Genomic DNA, 15,440 nt, shown 5'->3' with positions numbered 1-15,440 from the left:
CATATTACCTAAAGAACTTTCTTCCTTTCTTTCTCGGTTCTCTGTACAATTCTGAAGTTCTTTTCTATCAGATGATATGATATGAAGTGTGTATATCATCTCTGTAGTTTGCAAAACAAAATGATGAAAAATTGGTTGCTAGAGTCATCAAAATAGTCCTCTAATTGTATTACAGACTTTCCTTCAGTGTTTATGCTGCAGGCTATAAACCATTAAACAACATTGACTATTCATCCTAACTTTTCCTGTTTTTTTTCCGTCATCAATTTTCAGATCCAGGAAGACACATCCTGGTCCCGTCGTACATCTCAGTGATAATCCCCTTGACCCTAATAAGGTAATCTGCTCTGTTTTTCAAATGATATCTCCTAGCATCAAAGCATTGCTGATGATTATGATGTGATTAGAGCTGCGTCCAACCAGCTGTGTTCCCACTGTCAGATTTCTTGTTTTGTGCTCACCGCACAAATCTGTGCACTTAATGTACTTGCAAAATCAGGGCTTGGCAGAAAGGGTGGTACTCATCAGGCGTTTGGTAGGGCGGACATCTGCAATACACCACTTTATAATGTGTGGGTGTTTTATGGAAATATATTAATGTTCACAATATTATAGGATGTCTCGATTTCGTTTATCGTCAGTCAGTTCATTACATTAAATTGCTCTTCTTAACCAGGCCTACATGCTACATCACTCTTATATGCCCCATTCAGTCAGCCTACTCTGCAATGTATTCAAGCTCACAGGCAACTGCAATCTTTGTTGGGAGACAGTACAAAACAGAAATCATATTACAGTGGTATAATTATGTGTGCATAAATATTTATGATGATATTTATATTGCTATGCCTGTTTACAAACACGATTTGTTTATGCCATGGTCCGTTTGAATTTCAGCTTTCACAAATTTATGTCAAAAATTAATTGTAATTGTAAAATTAATTCTAGTAATGTAGTAAGTCAGTTGACTGTTCTTTACAATAAACAAAATTCAAGAATTACTATTGTCCACTGAATGTTTTACAAATTCTACTTTAACCCTTTGAGCACTGTAATTTTCTCCCTAAAATATCAGGGCAACATTTTGCCAAATTTTATGAATTTTTCTGTAATTTTTTCCTTGATTTTGGACTTAATAGACATAAATTTTCATGGGCTATACTTTTTGACCAAAACTTTGAGAAAAATCAGAAAAAATTTGTCTACATCTGAAAGACATTGTTGGCGTTATGTTGTATAGAGGCAGCAAAAATCGACTTTAGCACCGGGTTAATAGCCAACTTGATACAAGCATCAGTGTTTTGAAATATTCGGTAAGATTTTGTTTCCAGAACATTTTCTCATGCAATGAATACCTTTGGCAAGGTAGATGGCTTTACGTGTACCATCTTTTTGTCACCACTGAGAGCATAGAAAAGTCATCTGTGGGTTAGTGTAGATCACGAAGTACAATCACCCCAGGCCACAGAACATGTCAATATTGCAGAACATTGGAAAGTTGATCAAGTGAATGCTTTCTTTAAGGTTTAATTAAATTTTCTGTTGACTGCAAAAGCATCGCTTCTAATTATATAACATTCACGCATAAATAGTAATTTCCTTGTAATTTAAGGAGAGTCCGATTCAAACAAAGATGGCCTATGTAAATTACATTTGTAACTCTATTGCAAGAAGCAAACTTGTTTATTTTGATCAAAATAAACATTCCATACAACTAAATGCATAAATAGCAAAATTAACATCCTTCAAAGTCAATATGAGTCATGATACAAATATGCTCTTAGGCCCTGTCTTCTATATAAAATCTCTTGGATTATTATTTTATTTAAGAGAAGATAATATCTTTTGTATGTCCATTGACTTATTTCATTGTGCATGCTTCTTTTGTGTCATATGAGAGCTAAACTTATTCAGATACTGAGTAGGGATTTTCCAAAACACACTACATAGATTCGCTACACACAAACCAAAAATACTGGCAACATTTTGTGCAGAACACAGCATAACACATAAATAATATATACGGTACATAAAACTGAGTGTCATTTGTTGTTTGTGTATTATTTATAATGATAAAGTTGATGAAATGCTGGTATGGACTGACACTGTTTGTATTAGGTCTTGTAATGGGGTAGCTGTTTGTGGCAGACACATATAGCTGATCTGTACAGTAATGGTAGACCCGTCCACCATCTGTGTCATAGCAAGGCCGGGTGAATTGAGGTGAATTACCTGGTGTTAGGTTTGATGAGACCTGGAAACAAGGCCGGTCAGATCCCTGTGTGCGTGCCACTGTATTCAAACTCTGTACAGTTGTGTTTTAGCTGATTAAATTTTGTTATGTCAGTTTAGGTCCACAAGAACTTTTCCCCGTTGACTGGAAAGATAAATTTAAAGGATGGGATGAATACAGTAATATTCTCATGTCAGTATCAGTTCCTAGGAATATATTCAAAAGTATGAAAACTCACCATATGTCACTTGGTTTTCTATGTCTGCAGGGTAGCTGTTAAATGTAATATATGCCTTGACGTTCAATATGAGTACAGTAAAGTATCCATGTACGCACATCCATCAGCATGCATATTAATGTAATAACATGCATCTCCAAATTGAATATTTCAAACTTTTGCAAATACTTAGCTTGTGAAAATTTAAACATTATTCTTATGCATTATAAAAAGATAAAGATCAGATTACTGGGTAAATTGTATTGATTAGAAAGGCAAATCTTCTTAAATCTATCAGTATACGAAAGTCTAAATGGTAGGCATTTTCCTTCTTAACTCTACGGAAAAAATGAAGTTTTTGATGGTCCGAAAAATGAGACGGCAAAAGCGTACATTTTTCAAGAGGTTTTAAAATGGGCCCACACAAGATGTGTTCCAAGAAACATTTAAATATTTTGAGAGGCAAATCTATCCATTAGGCGCACACTGTCTTATATATAAATTAGCCTTGGAGGGGCAGTTTTAGTACACTGAAATACACATGTGGATACCCATCCAGTACATTGACAGAGAAATCTCAGAACACAGACATTGCCGCAGGTTGCGCTAGTGATTTTACCATATGCCATCCAGGTAATCAACATTTTAGTAAATGCATATTTAAAATGTTTTTAGAAATCCAAATAGGATTGATAGAGGATTATTTAAATCTGACAAGGTATTTAAGCTGGTTGTTCTACCCCTGAATGAGTTGTGTCAGGCTAGTTTTAAAGTAGTGATACAGTTACACAAACAAATTAATTCTCAAATGAGTGTATCATATTTTTAGTGGGTAGGTCTATTAGGAGTAACAATACACAATTCTTTTGTAATTCCCAGCAGTTGTATAGTATCCAGTCTTTTTGGCATTAGCATTTTGTATTTTAGTTTTGAATTAAGGCCAAGTTATGTTTTGTGATCATTTCTGGCAGATTTGCTCATGTTTGACAGTTTTCAAATGCTAGTGGTAGCTTCCGAGGATAAGGAAATTACTTTGAATAAAGCGATATCACAGAAACCACATAACATGTGTGCATATCACAGAAACCACACATATGCCATATCACAGAAACCACATACCATATATGCAATATTACAGAAACCACATACCACATATGCAGTGTCACAGAAATCACACATGTACCGGTATATCACATATGCAATATCACAGAATCCATACACCACATGCTATATCACAGAAACCACACACATGCAATATCACAGAAACCATACACCACATATGCAATATCACAGAAACCACACACCACATATGCAATATCACAGAAACCATATACCACATATGCAATATCACAGAAACCACATACCACATATGCAATATCACAGAAACCATACACCACAATGCTATATCACAGAAACCCCACACATGCAATATCACAGAAACCATATACCACATATGCAATATCACAGAAACCACATACCACATATGCAATATCACAGAAACCACATACCATATATGCAATATCACAGAAACCACATACCACATATGCAATATCACAGGAACCATACACCACATATGCCATATCACAGAAACCACACACCACATATGCCATATCACAGAAACCGTACATCACATATGCAATATCACAGGAACCATATACCACATTATCTATGCAATATCACAGAAATCACATACCACATATGTAGTGTCACAGAAATCACACATCACATATGCAATATCACAGAATCCGTACACCACATATGCAGAATAGATAGTAATTAAGAGTAACAGCAGAATATGACTTAGATTGTGGTACAGCAAGTGATCAGAAAAATGACCAGGTTCATTATCCTTAAATTCTCTCTACACTTTTTTGAATATATCAGTATAAACATTACTGTCAAATTTGCACAAACACCGTAAGTGAAAATACCAAAGGGTCAGTCCCTTTGTGTGTTTTTGATAATACCGGGTAGAATGGTATCCTCTTTCGCGTATTTCAAAGAATTATAATGATGAAATAAAATGATATATTTTTACACAAGAATTGAATAAGGTGAAATGAGGAGATTAATATCTGTTCTTTGCACTTACACGACAGACGGTAAATTTGTAAATAAATTATTTAAAAACAAATATTGGATCCTGTGGCAAATTAATAAATAACCGTAACTGCTTTGTTTTGTCATCTCCTCTGGTCCATCTCTGAGCTTAAATGATTAAACAGTCAGTCTGGGACAAACAGATTTACAATCTATTCACTTCAGTTCTGTCACAAAATGTGGACGAGTGATTTATGACAGATAATTATTTGCAGTTGATGTTTTTCTTGATAATGTTGATCTTCAGCGTTATCAACAGATGTGGCAAGGGGATTATGGCATGACATTTTGCTGACATGATGATTTTCTAAAATTTGCTGTTGTGAACAGCAACTGACTGAGAGCTTAAGGCCTTAACCAGGGGTTGCTCTCGGCCAATTTTGCGCACCGTAATGTAATTTTTTTATGAACAAACACTGAAGAATCCTCTGTGCATACCGGTATTAGAGCCATATTACAATTCCACATAATTCCAGGGGGTATATTTCCATATGTTGTTTGAAAAGGGCTCCCTAAGACAGATAACTACCATGCAGAAGATTTGAGTGGCTATCTTTCAGATGTGTGCACAAAATAAAATTTGTATTAACATGAACAGCACTCTTTTGAATCAACTGATAAGGCTCTGAAATCCTTTTTGTTAATGGTCTCACAAGGCACAATAAAAAAATCTGGTGATTAACATGTTAAGGTGATCCGTACCTCAAAAATCAAAGTTTTTATCTTGTACTTACTCAGCTCAATGAAATTTTGCATTATTTTCTGTAAATGATTTTTTTTTGGTATTAATGAAATATAAAGTAGGGTCAATGTGCAAAATTTTGAGTGAGAAAGGCAAATAACTTTAAATGTTTGATTATTTGAAATTCATAATGGCTGCCTTTTCCTTTGTTGCCATATAGTACGGAGAAAAATTGAATTTTTGATTTTCACAAAAAACTAGACAGTGAAAAATCGGTCTACCTTGCAAGTTTAAAAATAAGCCAGAACAGTCAGTAGCTCATTAAGAATTGTAATATTTTTGGGTCAGAAAATCAGGGCTTTAATATGCATTCTGCCTCAGGCTTGTTTGCACATGCTATGCCTGGAAACTTTGTTCATAGATTTTGTGTTTACCATCAATTAAACCAGCAGAAGGATGAAAGGTTCTAACCTTTACAGAAATTAGCATTGCCATGCTGATCAAACTTACGTGATGTTAACAGTTGAAATGGTTTTTTTTTTACACACAAATGACACTAATGTGTGTTTGTCTTCCTGTCTTGCAGTTATTAATTGGTTTTGAATCAGGGGCAATAGTATTATGGGATTTGCGGACCAAAGCTGCAGAGTACAGATACTGCTGTCAGGCCCCTGTGAGGTCAATAGCCTGGAACTGTGAAGGCAAACAATTTTTATGCAGTCATACGGATGGCAGTCTCACATTATGGAACATGAAAAATGCTAATAAGCCAGTTAATATTATGTATCCCCATGGTGAGTAAACAATTTCTGCAGAATAATAAGAATGTGTTGGTTCTGAAGTGGCAACATGCGGTGCTGAAACAGCTAGCTGTAGAGAAGGTTGCAAGTACAAATTCAGTGCAGTGTCCCTGTGCCTGAAAATGGCAGACTACACATCAGATGTGTCTTTCCAATTTCTAGTGTACGGTAGTTCCTCACATGGAGTGCTGCCAAGATGCACACCAACATACTCATTCGTGAAGACCGCAGACTTGCCATCTTTGTGGTGAGCAGATGTGGTTATAATATATTTAAGAACATATTGATGGCCAGTGCAAGAGGGCGTATCCCCTGTGTTAAAAGCATGGAAGATCCGCCCCTCTTGCACTGGGCCATCAATATGAAGATATAAGGTAAATCATAAGGAGAATTTTCAATATATATTAATTTTGAAATGCCCAGTAGAAGTTAAAAGTTAAACAAAAATAGTAATGTTATGCTCAGTGCACCTTTGAGTGACAAAGTAATCAAAATAAAGTTATTTGAACATAAACCAATGTCAGGTCTGTGAAAGGTAGCATAGCCTAGTGAAAACCCAAGAAGTCATACTTATGCCAATGTGCCACAAATGAACAAGGCCCTGGGCATGTTAACCAGCAGTTGCCAACTAACTAACAGTTGTGTTTTTCTTCACAATGCCATCTGAATGTTTAATGATTGAGTGTGTGTATCTGTATGACAGCCAATACATGCATCTTCAGTATATATTCATGTGTATTTATAAATGCATGTATATGTGTATGTATGAGTGGATGGATGGATGTAATTGTGATTGTAATAACGTATTAATAAGTTTATGTGTGGCAGATATATCCAAAACACTGGTGTCTTCTCAGAGAAGCATTTTACATTCTGTTCCACATCTAACACGTTTTGGCATATGTTTATTGCAGCAAAGCCACCCATTATGAAAGGAGCCAGAATTGATCCCTGCGCTCCCATCTCTAAAGTGGAGTGGAAATCATGCAAGGGAGCGTAAGTACAACCTTTCTCATCAATCAATGCCCAGGTATTTCTTATCTCCAGATATGGAAATGTGCCCGCGTATAATGGAAATGGGAAAATTTTAAATTTTGATACATATTCTGTGTATCAGTAATTCTACATTGGCTGCTATACTAAAAATGTATCAGGTTCTATTATTCAGTATAATAATAGAGTATTCAATTGGCCATTTTCATGACCCCAAATGCCCCTTTATTCTTTTGTCTATGGTATATACACTATTTAAAATTCAAAAAATTTTATCCTTTGAAAATTTAATCTTTTCACTTGAAATTGAGAGACAGTGGAATTCGATGCAGAATTCAGTGAAATGGTTGACTGAAGTGGATGTTTAATCAAAGTGTTTGATTCATAATAACGAAAGTACCAGGATGTAAGGTCAAGCAGGGGACACAAAACTGGCCAATTTAAGTGCAGACTGATAGTCAGTCATTGATGATATTGTTGACAAAAGTATTGTTATAGATTGTTGATCAGCAGAATACTCTACATATTCTGTTCCTTCAGAGTGCAGACCAGAAAGTTTGCAAAAAATGTAATGTGTTCATAGACAAAATCTTTCTAGTACTTAGCATATGCTAAGATGATCATCTTTGGAATATAGATCTGGTCGATGTCCACACTTAGCCATTTGATTTGAGAGCCTGGCCCATAGCTTATACAATTACCATGGTAACATCCCCTCTGACCTATATGTTTTGCATATGGTGGCAGAATGACATTCAGGCCTTCATCCAGCTTGGACCATGTCATAGGACGGCACAACTATTACATCGGACTTAAACTCCCCTCCCTACCCAAACCAAACTAGTCTGACTCTTGTCCAGCATACACGGTCCACGTTTATCCACTTTTATCATGTATATAAAGCAACTTAAAACCTATACGCTACCCTGGTCCTGGACAATTGCCCAAAAGAATCCACTATAAAGATACTTATAATCACCTATTTATGATCTTATGATTTCACATCCATCCTTGTAACTGTTCTGCAACAACTATTAACACCAAACCTGATGGTGTTAAATTTGGATTTTCAGGGAGCCGTACATTATCTTCTCTGGTGGTTTAACCTACGACAAGGCGGCCAAGCAGCCAAGTCTCACTATCATGCAGGGTAAAAATACAACTGTGTTAGAAATGGAACATCCTATCATGGATTTCCTGTGTCTCTGTGAAACGCCATGGCCAAGTGGTAAGTATGTCTTTTACTGATGTTAATATTTTATTAAATGTTTTTGCCAAGGTAGGGAAACATGTCTGTCAAACTATGAGGGAATCCTGTGAAATTTCAACAGTTGTGTGAATCGATTGCATCGGTATAACAAGTCTAGCTTATTCTAAAATGGCTTGGGAATACCCATCACCTTCTCTTGGTTTACAGCTTGTGAGAAAGTAGGATTTACAGCTTGTGAGAAAGTATTTTGCACAGGTCACTTGACTGTGTCCTACTTCAAGCAGTCAGTGAATGAATGCTTATGTGAATGTGCCATCTGTGTACATACTCCTACAGGTGTACACAATCATGCAGATTTCATTTTCACAAATAGCCAGGTGCAAGTTACCATACCTTTGCACACGCCCACAAACATTAATTGTACATTTGAGTAAAATTTAAATTTCAATGTCTCTCTGGCAACAGACTCCTGAAATGTTACATTTCATACAGACCAGACTCTCAAGTACACATCAATAAAGAATTTAAATTCAAAGCAAATTTGTGCTATGCATATTTATCAAGTAGCCTAGGTCAAGGACATGTGTGTGGACTGACATTGTTTCACAACTGAGAAAATGCAAATTTTTTCCCTTCGCTGGTTTTTGTGTGTTCAAAACAAAAGTACACTTGTGAGGTCATGAGGTGTCAATTAACCATTTCAGAAATTCTTTATAAATGTGTAAAATTAGTACATTCATATTTTGAATGTATAGTTTGTGGTTTCCTCCTAAAGTACATGAAAAAAGATGATAAAGTACACATTCTCAGTAATTTGCCACTTTCATTTATGTTTTTCCTTTCTGACTGTCATTTTGGAATACAGTGAAATGATTAATTGTAGCATAGCTGTTTTTTTTAAGCATTTCTCTTTACTGCGGATGTCTGAAGAAGAAAATTAATCAGATTTAATGCACCCACCTCCCTTAAGATGTAAAACCAATAAAGAAGTGAAACCGCCCACACAGAGTCATCATGTAGTGAATTGATTTTGTGAAGCGTTTTAGTGAAAAATCAAGTAAAGGATAAGCAGTGAATGTAGTTTCCGTAATGTCAGATTACATAATTAATGGTAATCTTTTGATCTAATGCAAGATTTTTCTTTTCCGAATTCTATTCTTGGATTGGCACTTTGGAGCGGTGCAGCTGAACTCAACATTTGATAAAGTTGTCATGATATGGGTTGTTACTCATACACTTGAAACCCAAAACCTACATGCATGATAGTTTATGTGGAAGTGAATTCGTGAAGTTGGGAAAATGCCAAAATTGAAATCATCTAAAAAAATTAAAATCATTCAAGACATATTAACATTCATAAATTATATAAAAGCCGTTTGGGGGCAAAAATTATGAAATACACATGTACCTGTATCTCTCTAGACATAAGTTTTACCAAAATTGTAATAGTTACGGTAAATCAAACTTTTAGAAAGACCTATGTAACTCTCGATATCAAAAGAAAAGTGAATTTATAGGAATCATATGTTTTCTATTCCAGACCCATTTACCATATATATGAATTATATCAATAGAATTCTCTGATTCGTTTTGTGTTGAGCAATTTTTCATATATGTAGGTCAAATGTGGCACATGTTCTTTGGTTATTATCTAAGTGAGAATAACATGAGTAACAATATGGCTGGCAAAGCAAAGCCCAGGAGAGGGAAATCTGTTAAACGGAATCAGTTATGAATTGTGTCTTTCTTTGTTTTCCAGACATCCAGGAACCATATGCTATTATAGTGCTGTTGGAAAATGACATGGTGGTGGTGGACCTCACATCTCCAGGGTAACCAGACTTTTCATCTAATCTTTCCCCTCACCTCTATTTCGCTTAAACCTGTTCACCCCCAATACCCATTAAACGGCACACAGTCCATGTAGCCGACAATGAGATGCAAATGATATGCGGTTAAGGTCTCCTCGACTAACTTTCAGCTGGTTGCTCACTTTCTACTATTTTTATAGTATTTTTTACAAAGGCACAGACTATTCTACCTGCAACTTAAAACTGATAGTGATTTTGTAGCTCATTCTTTACTATTTTCATAGTTTTTGGTAGCCGGTAACAGACACTTCGTGTTCGTGTCGGCTACATGGACGATCTGCCCATTAAACAGGCCTACAATCACCATTGATACAATGGGTTTGGGCCAAACCAATGTTTGTGAAAGGGTTAAAGAACACAGTATTGTCAGAATTTCAAACCAGCATGTGTGCTACATCAGTTAAATGAATAAGATTAACATGGTACCATTAACAATATATCTAGTTAGTAGACATATCTCAACTGTGATTTGTTGTCTTGGAAAACACAAAGATCTCTGGATCAAGAATTCATGAGGCCCAACATAATTCATGATTTAATCCTCTTTCTCGTTCCTCCTTCCCCCCACCCCCAATATGTATGTAGCTGAAATAAGGCAATGATCCATTAGAATTCCATTCATTAACCATTTAACAACAGTATCATGTGCAATATTTCTGCTCCAAAAAGATCATGGCGACAGAATACATATTTTTAATCCATTGAATGATATCATAATAACTTTCAAAAATCTGATGTACTCATTCACCATCCCAACCTGATTATAATCTTTTTATTAACTTCATATGTTTAGTCTATATGGGTAACTGTTTTATGCAATTTAATGTAGCACACAGATTATATCTGTAGATTTCTTCTATTGGCAGTTTAATATTTTACTTACATTTTGTCAGTACGTGTGTCGGTATCATGGCTGAAAGTGATAGAAATGAACTACTATGTACTATATCTGTCTGTTTATGTGTGTGCTCATACTTATTTGCATGTCTGTCATTGTGTTTTTATGTATGTTTGTGTGAATAATATGTACATGTTAACATTTCTTCACTCATACATTGCATTCATTGTCCATCCATCGCTGTATGTATATAATCCATCCTTTCATTTGTTTTCCATCTGTATCCAGCTCATTCTCCAACATGCTCTCGCTTTACCCTTCTCTCAATTTTCACTCAAGCATAATACTTGTAGTTAATCCTTCCGGTGCTCTCTGATTTGTCTGAAAAACTCTAACATGGCCACCAGTGAGTCCATCATTTTGTCCCTGTACTGTGGTATCTAGAGCCACTAACTAACAAGACACCCTGGAATGGTAGCACTATCCGTGTACATTTGTGTATCAAGCTTTTAGCTCTCATTTGTCATAACTCTATGACATTTGTAGCTTATGTGATGATATTCTGTCCAGAGTCTGTCTGTCAGTATTTATGTCTGCATGTCTATTTGTTGATCATAGTATATGCATGTACATATGTATGTATGTATGTATACAAGTATGTATGGTATATCTGTATGTATGTGTATGTATGTATGTCTGTCTGTCTGTCAGTTCACTGTCAAACCTGAGAATCACTGTAATACAGAGGCTGCCAATCAGGCATTATTTCTTACTTCTTGCATGTCCAAAGCTCAAGGTTTCCTTTTGAGTTTTTGTGCAAGGTACACAACAATGCATATATGTAAAGCTCGGAACATTTTGTGTAAGGTGTGGACTGCAATTGAACTGAGGTCAAATTACTAGCCAAGATTGTGTCATCAATGATCATTTCTCTCGTTCTCAGATTTCCGTGTTTTGAGAATCCATATCCAATGGATCTGCATGAATCTCCTGTGACGTGCGTTCAATATTACGCCGATTGTCCACCAGATATCATCCCGGCATTTTACTCTGTGGGATCTAGTAGCCAACAGAAGAAAAGACAAGGCTACAGTAAAAAGGTATGCCTCCATCTCACAGTTTGTTGAAAGGTCAAACTATTCATTCTTAGATTCAGAGATAATCCTGTCACAAAACGATAAGAAGTTACTCCATATATATTCACTCACTCCCATTTCCTTATAACTAGATCCATACTTGCCATTGAAAAAAAAGGGTTCAGGCCAAATCCTGATGGTGAAAGAGGTATACTTTGATTCATATATCCATATTTGTGAAACTATCGAGTCAATCAACTCAAAGCAGGCGTTCTGCGATGCTGATCATTAGCATCTGTTAGTATGAAAACTGCTAACAGAAGAATCGGGCAAACAATGGAAGTGAAATTTAAAAGTGTCTATTTATGTCGAATGGCAAAGATTTAGTATGAAGAATGGTAAAAATTTAGTAAGTAGAATGGTAAAGATGTATGTGGAATGGCAAAGATTTATAACGAAAGTACTACCTAGGTTGTAATGTAGAGATATCACAAAAGTGTTAACTAACATTTTTATATCAACACAAATCTGAAATATTTTGAAATATTGAATTTTATCCTTTGTCTTGTTTTCATTTATGATAAATTATAAAAACAAAAGTTACCAGCATATTGAAAGGACAGATACTCAGTGTGGTTTATTATGCTGAGTGAAAATGGTATATTTCAACTTAAAGAAGTCCTCAGTATACTACAGAACCAAAAAGAGCCAGGATTGATAAATTAATAAAACGTGTAGTCAGTATTATCAAAGGTACCACTTCTTTCATGTTTCATTCATTCCACAACAAGCTAAATAGAAAACAGTTGATGAGTGAGAAAAAACGAACTGATGCATTATTGACGCACAGAGTTGTTGTCTCGTTTTGAGAACTGACAAGCTATTAGGTGATTATCCTTCATCATCCACATTGTGGCGACTGTCTTGAGAGCTGACCGCCAAGTGAACTCACAAATGTTCAATAATCAGCGTACACTTGTGTGGACTGTTGAGTTCAGAGACAACACACTGCATTCACAGATTGCATCTGAGCACTCGGGTCAAAGGTCAAGACTGCTTTGTGGTGAATTTTAAACAAATTGGTTTGGTTTGAATCTGAGAAGTGAACTGAAATATCTGCATTCAGTGCATCATTGACAAAATTCTACAGTTCAAGAGTGATAAACTAAAAGGTCCCACTTCAGCTATCCAATAATGAAATTGTGTAGTGACAATTCCATAAACATCACTGCAATATTTTGACTTTGAACGCTCCTTGGGGATGAATATTCAGACTCAAATCCTCATAATAGTTTGTATGTCTACTTTTTGTGTAAGCCAATGTAGAAACCTGTACAGTAAATGAAGTTTTTACTCACTTGTCTTTATGCTGTAAAATGGCAAGGGAGTATATTTGTATAGTTCAGACACTTGCTAGATTTACTGTTTGTTTAGTATCTGTCAACAGTAAAGGCTTGAGAGCAGAAGCATGCACCACAGCAATACTTTTTTAGTTTTTTTGGTTGGTTTTTTTTTTTTTGGGGGGTTTTTTTTTGTGTGTGTGGTTTTTTGGGCTTTTCTCTTGCTGACTTGTTTTTATGAAAATATAATATTTCCCCATAAAGTTAACTCAGGGTATAGCAGCTATTTTAACATTCAATTGGTAAATTTTAGGATATTTATTCCATGACACCAGGCTGTACAGAATGACCTTGTTCTTGGTCATGAAAGAGTACAGTTTAAGTTTCTTGTAGGATAGTGTAAGTATTACTTTAAAACTTTCTGTTTTAAGTCATATGTGGTAGATAAGATTCGGAAAAGCTGTTTATTGAATTTTGATATTTATTTGACTTCAGGAATGGCCAGTGAAGGGTGGAGTGTGGGGCAGTGGAGGAAACAGCTATCCCGAAATTATCATTACTGGGTAGGTGAAAAATGCAAATAATACCAGCCTTCATTGAACACTGCTATATTTTAAAACTTTTATTGGAAATAATCGGTATATTAGTACATGGTAAAACCATTGGGCACATGTGTGAAGCTTGCAAACAGAAGATGGCAGAACCTGTCTTTCCAGTTTGTGGAACCAGATCGTGTCATCAGTTGTCTGGTAGATTAGTCAAATAGTCTCTCATATTCTTGATGTCATGGACACTTACAAAAAATATTTAAAATACTGTATTTTAATAAAAAATTGTTTTAGAGGTCAAATTATGAGTATACAACAGAGACCACTAAATTCAGGTAAGGGAAACCTGAAATGCATATACAGTATTCAAGTCACACCGATGTGTGTGGAATCTCTGATGGCCACGTTGTTATTCTATTTCTCATCTGGCATTGATAATTAGTTTTTTTTGAAGTTTTCCCCATGTCACAGCATTCACTGACCTTTAACCCCAATAATCCCACATGATATCCAATTTACGTAGACTAGTCATCAGGTCTCTCGGCTCTCCGCTGACTTCCACCACTCAGGAGAATGCTTAATCACCGAACTATTTTTATTTCAACAGACATGCAGATGGTTCGCTCAAGTTCTGGGATGCATCAGCTGGTACGTTGAAGTATTTTACCGACTGGATAATTTGTCAAAACTTGTGCTCATTTGTGACTGGATTATCATTGTTTAATCTGAAGATCTCACAGTGGCAGTGTACAGATTGCATCGCCTACTTCAAAACGGAAATTGGGTTGCAAGGTGTTCTGGGTTGCCTATCAAAACCAAGAAGCAGCTATTTTTAGCTTCCCAGAGGGAACAGTGTCGTGAAATTGTGCATTTCTTGAGCAATGGGCTGGGTGGTTGCTTGAAGTAAATTGTGTTAAACAAATCAAGAAAATGAACAAATTTAGGAAGATATCCAGTAAAGGGCATTTTGACTCTTTATGTCCCTGTCTGTTGCTCTTGTGTGTTTTTGGTGAAGTCTTCACTTTTGCCATCTTTTCACGATTTTAGAGACCCCAACAGCCACCAATAAGTGGCGATTTTTGCTCATTTTTTCTTCAAAAATCTGTAGATATCAATATCTTGGCAAATTCAAGGAAAAATAAACACTGCCAGAATTTCCACTAAACCTTTCCACAAAATATTTCACCCGCAGTGTCTTTGCAAATCCTGTACAAACTAAAGACTGCCAAAGTGTTTGACAAGAAGAGCAAGAGTCTTGATGGAGAGGAAGATCCATATGCAATTCAACTCATTGAAATGTGTCTCGATAGTCGTGTTATCGCTGTTGCTGGTGCTAGTGGACATGTTATATTGTACCGATTTAGCAAACAGGAGATCCAAATTGACCAATTAGCTGTAAGTATTAGAGTCATGTGATCCAAATTGACCAATTAAACGTGTCACAGTCACTTGATCCAAGCTGGCCAATTATCTGTCTACTTTATCACTGTAGAAATGTCAGCTACCTTTTACCGGGTGATAACGCCCACTGA

At 35.9% G+C, this 15,440-nt stretch overlaps 1 protein-coding gene across 4 annotated transcripts in view; it reads left to right on the top strand.

Moving 5' to 3' along the window:
- Positions 1 to 15,440, top strand: part of LOC139142920 (syntaxin-binding protein 5-like) — an 82,924-nt gene that overhangs the window by 45,545 nt on the left and 21,939 nt on the right. For all 4 annotated transcript variants that reach the window (XM_070713113.1, XM_070713115.1, XM_070713114.1 and 1 more), the window contains exons 6-14: positions 274 to 337; positions 5,819 to 6,026; positions 6,947 to 7,028; positions 8,099 to 8,253; positions 9,995 to 10,067; positions 11,888 to 12,044; positions 13,856 to 13,923; positions 14,516 to 14,556; positions 15,101 to 15,303. In XM_070713113.1, coding sequence (XP_070569214.1) covers positions 274 to 337; positions 5,819 to 6,026; positions 6,947 to 7,028; positions 8,099 to 8,253; positions 9,995 to 10,067; positions 11,888 to 12,044; positions 13,856 to 13,923; positions 14,516 to 14,556; positions 15,101 to 15,303 — 1,051 coding nt within the window. The remainder of the gene's footprint in view (positions 1 to 273; positions 338 to 5,818; positions 6,027 to 6,946; positions 7,029 to 8,098; positions 8,254 to 9,994; positions 10,068 to 11,887; positions 12,045 to 13,855; positions 13,924 to 14,515; positions 14,557 to 15,100; positions 15,304 to 15,440) is intronic.

This window comes from Ptychodera flava, chromosome 10 (genome assembly GCF_041260155.1).
Source record: "Ptychodera flava strain L36383 chromosome 10, AS_Pfla_20210202, whole genome shotgun sequence".
NCBI classification, from domain to species: domain Eukaryota; kingdom Metazoa; phylum Hemichordata; class Enteropneusta; family Ptychoderidae; genus Ptychodera; species Ptychodera flava.
This window is presented reverse-complemented; position numbering and strand designations above follow the sequence as displayed.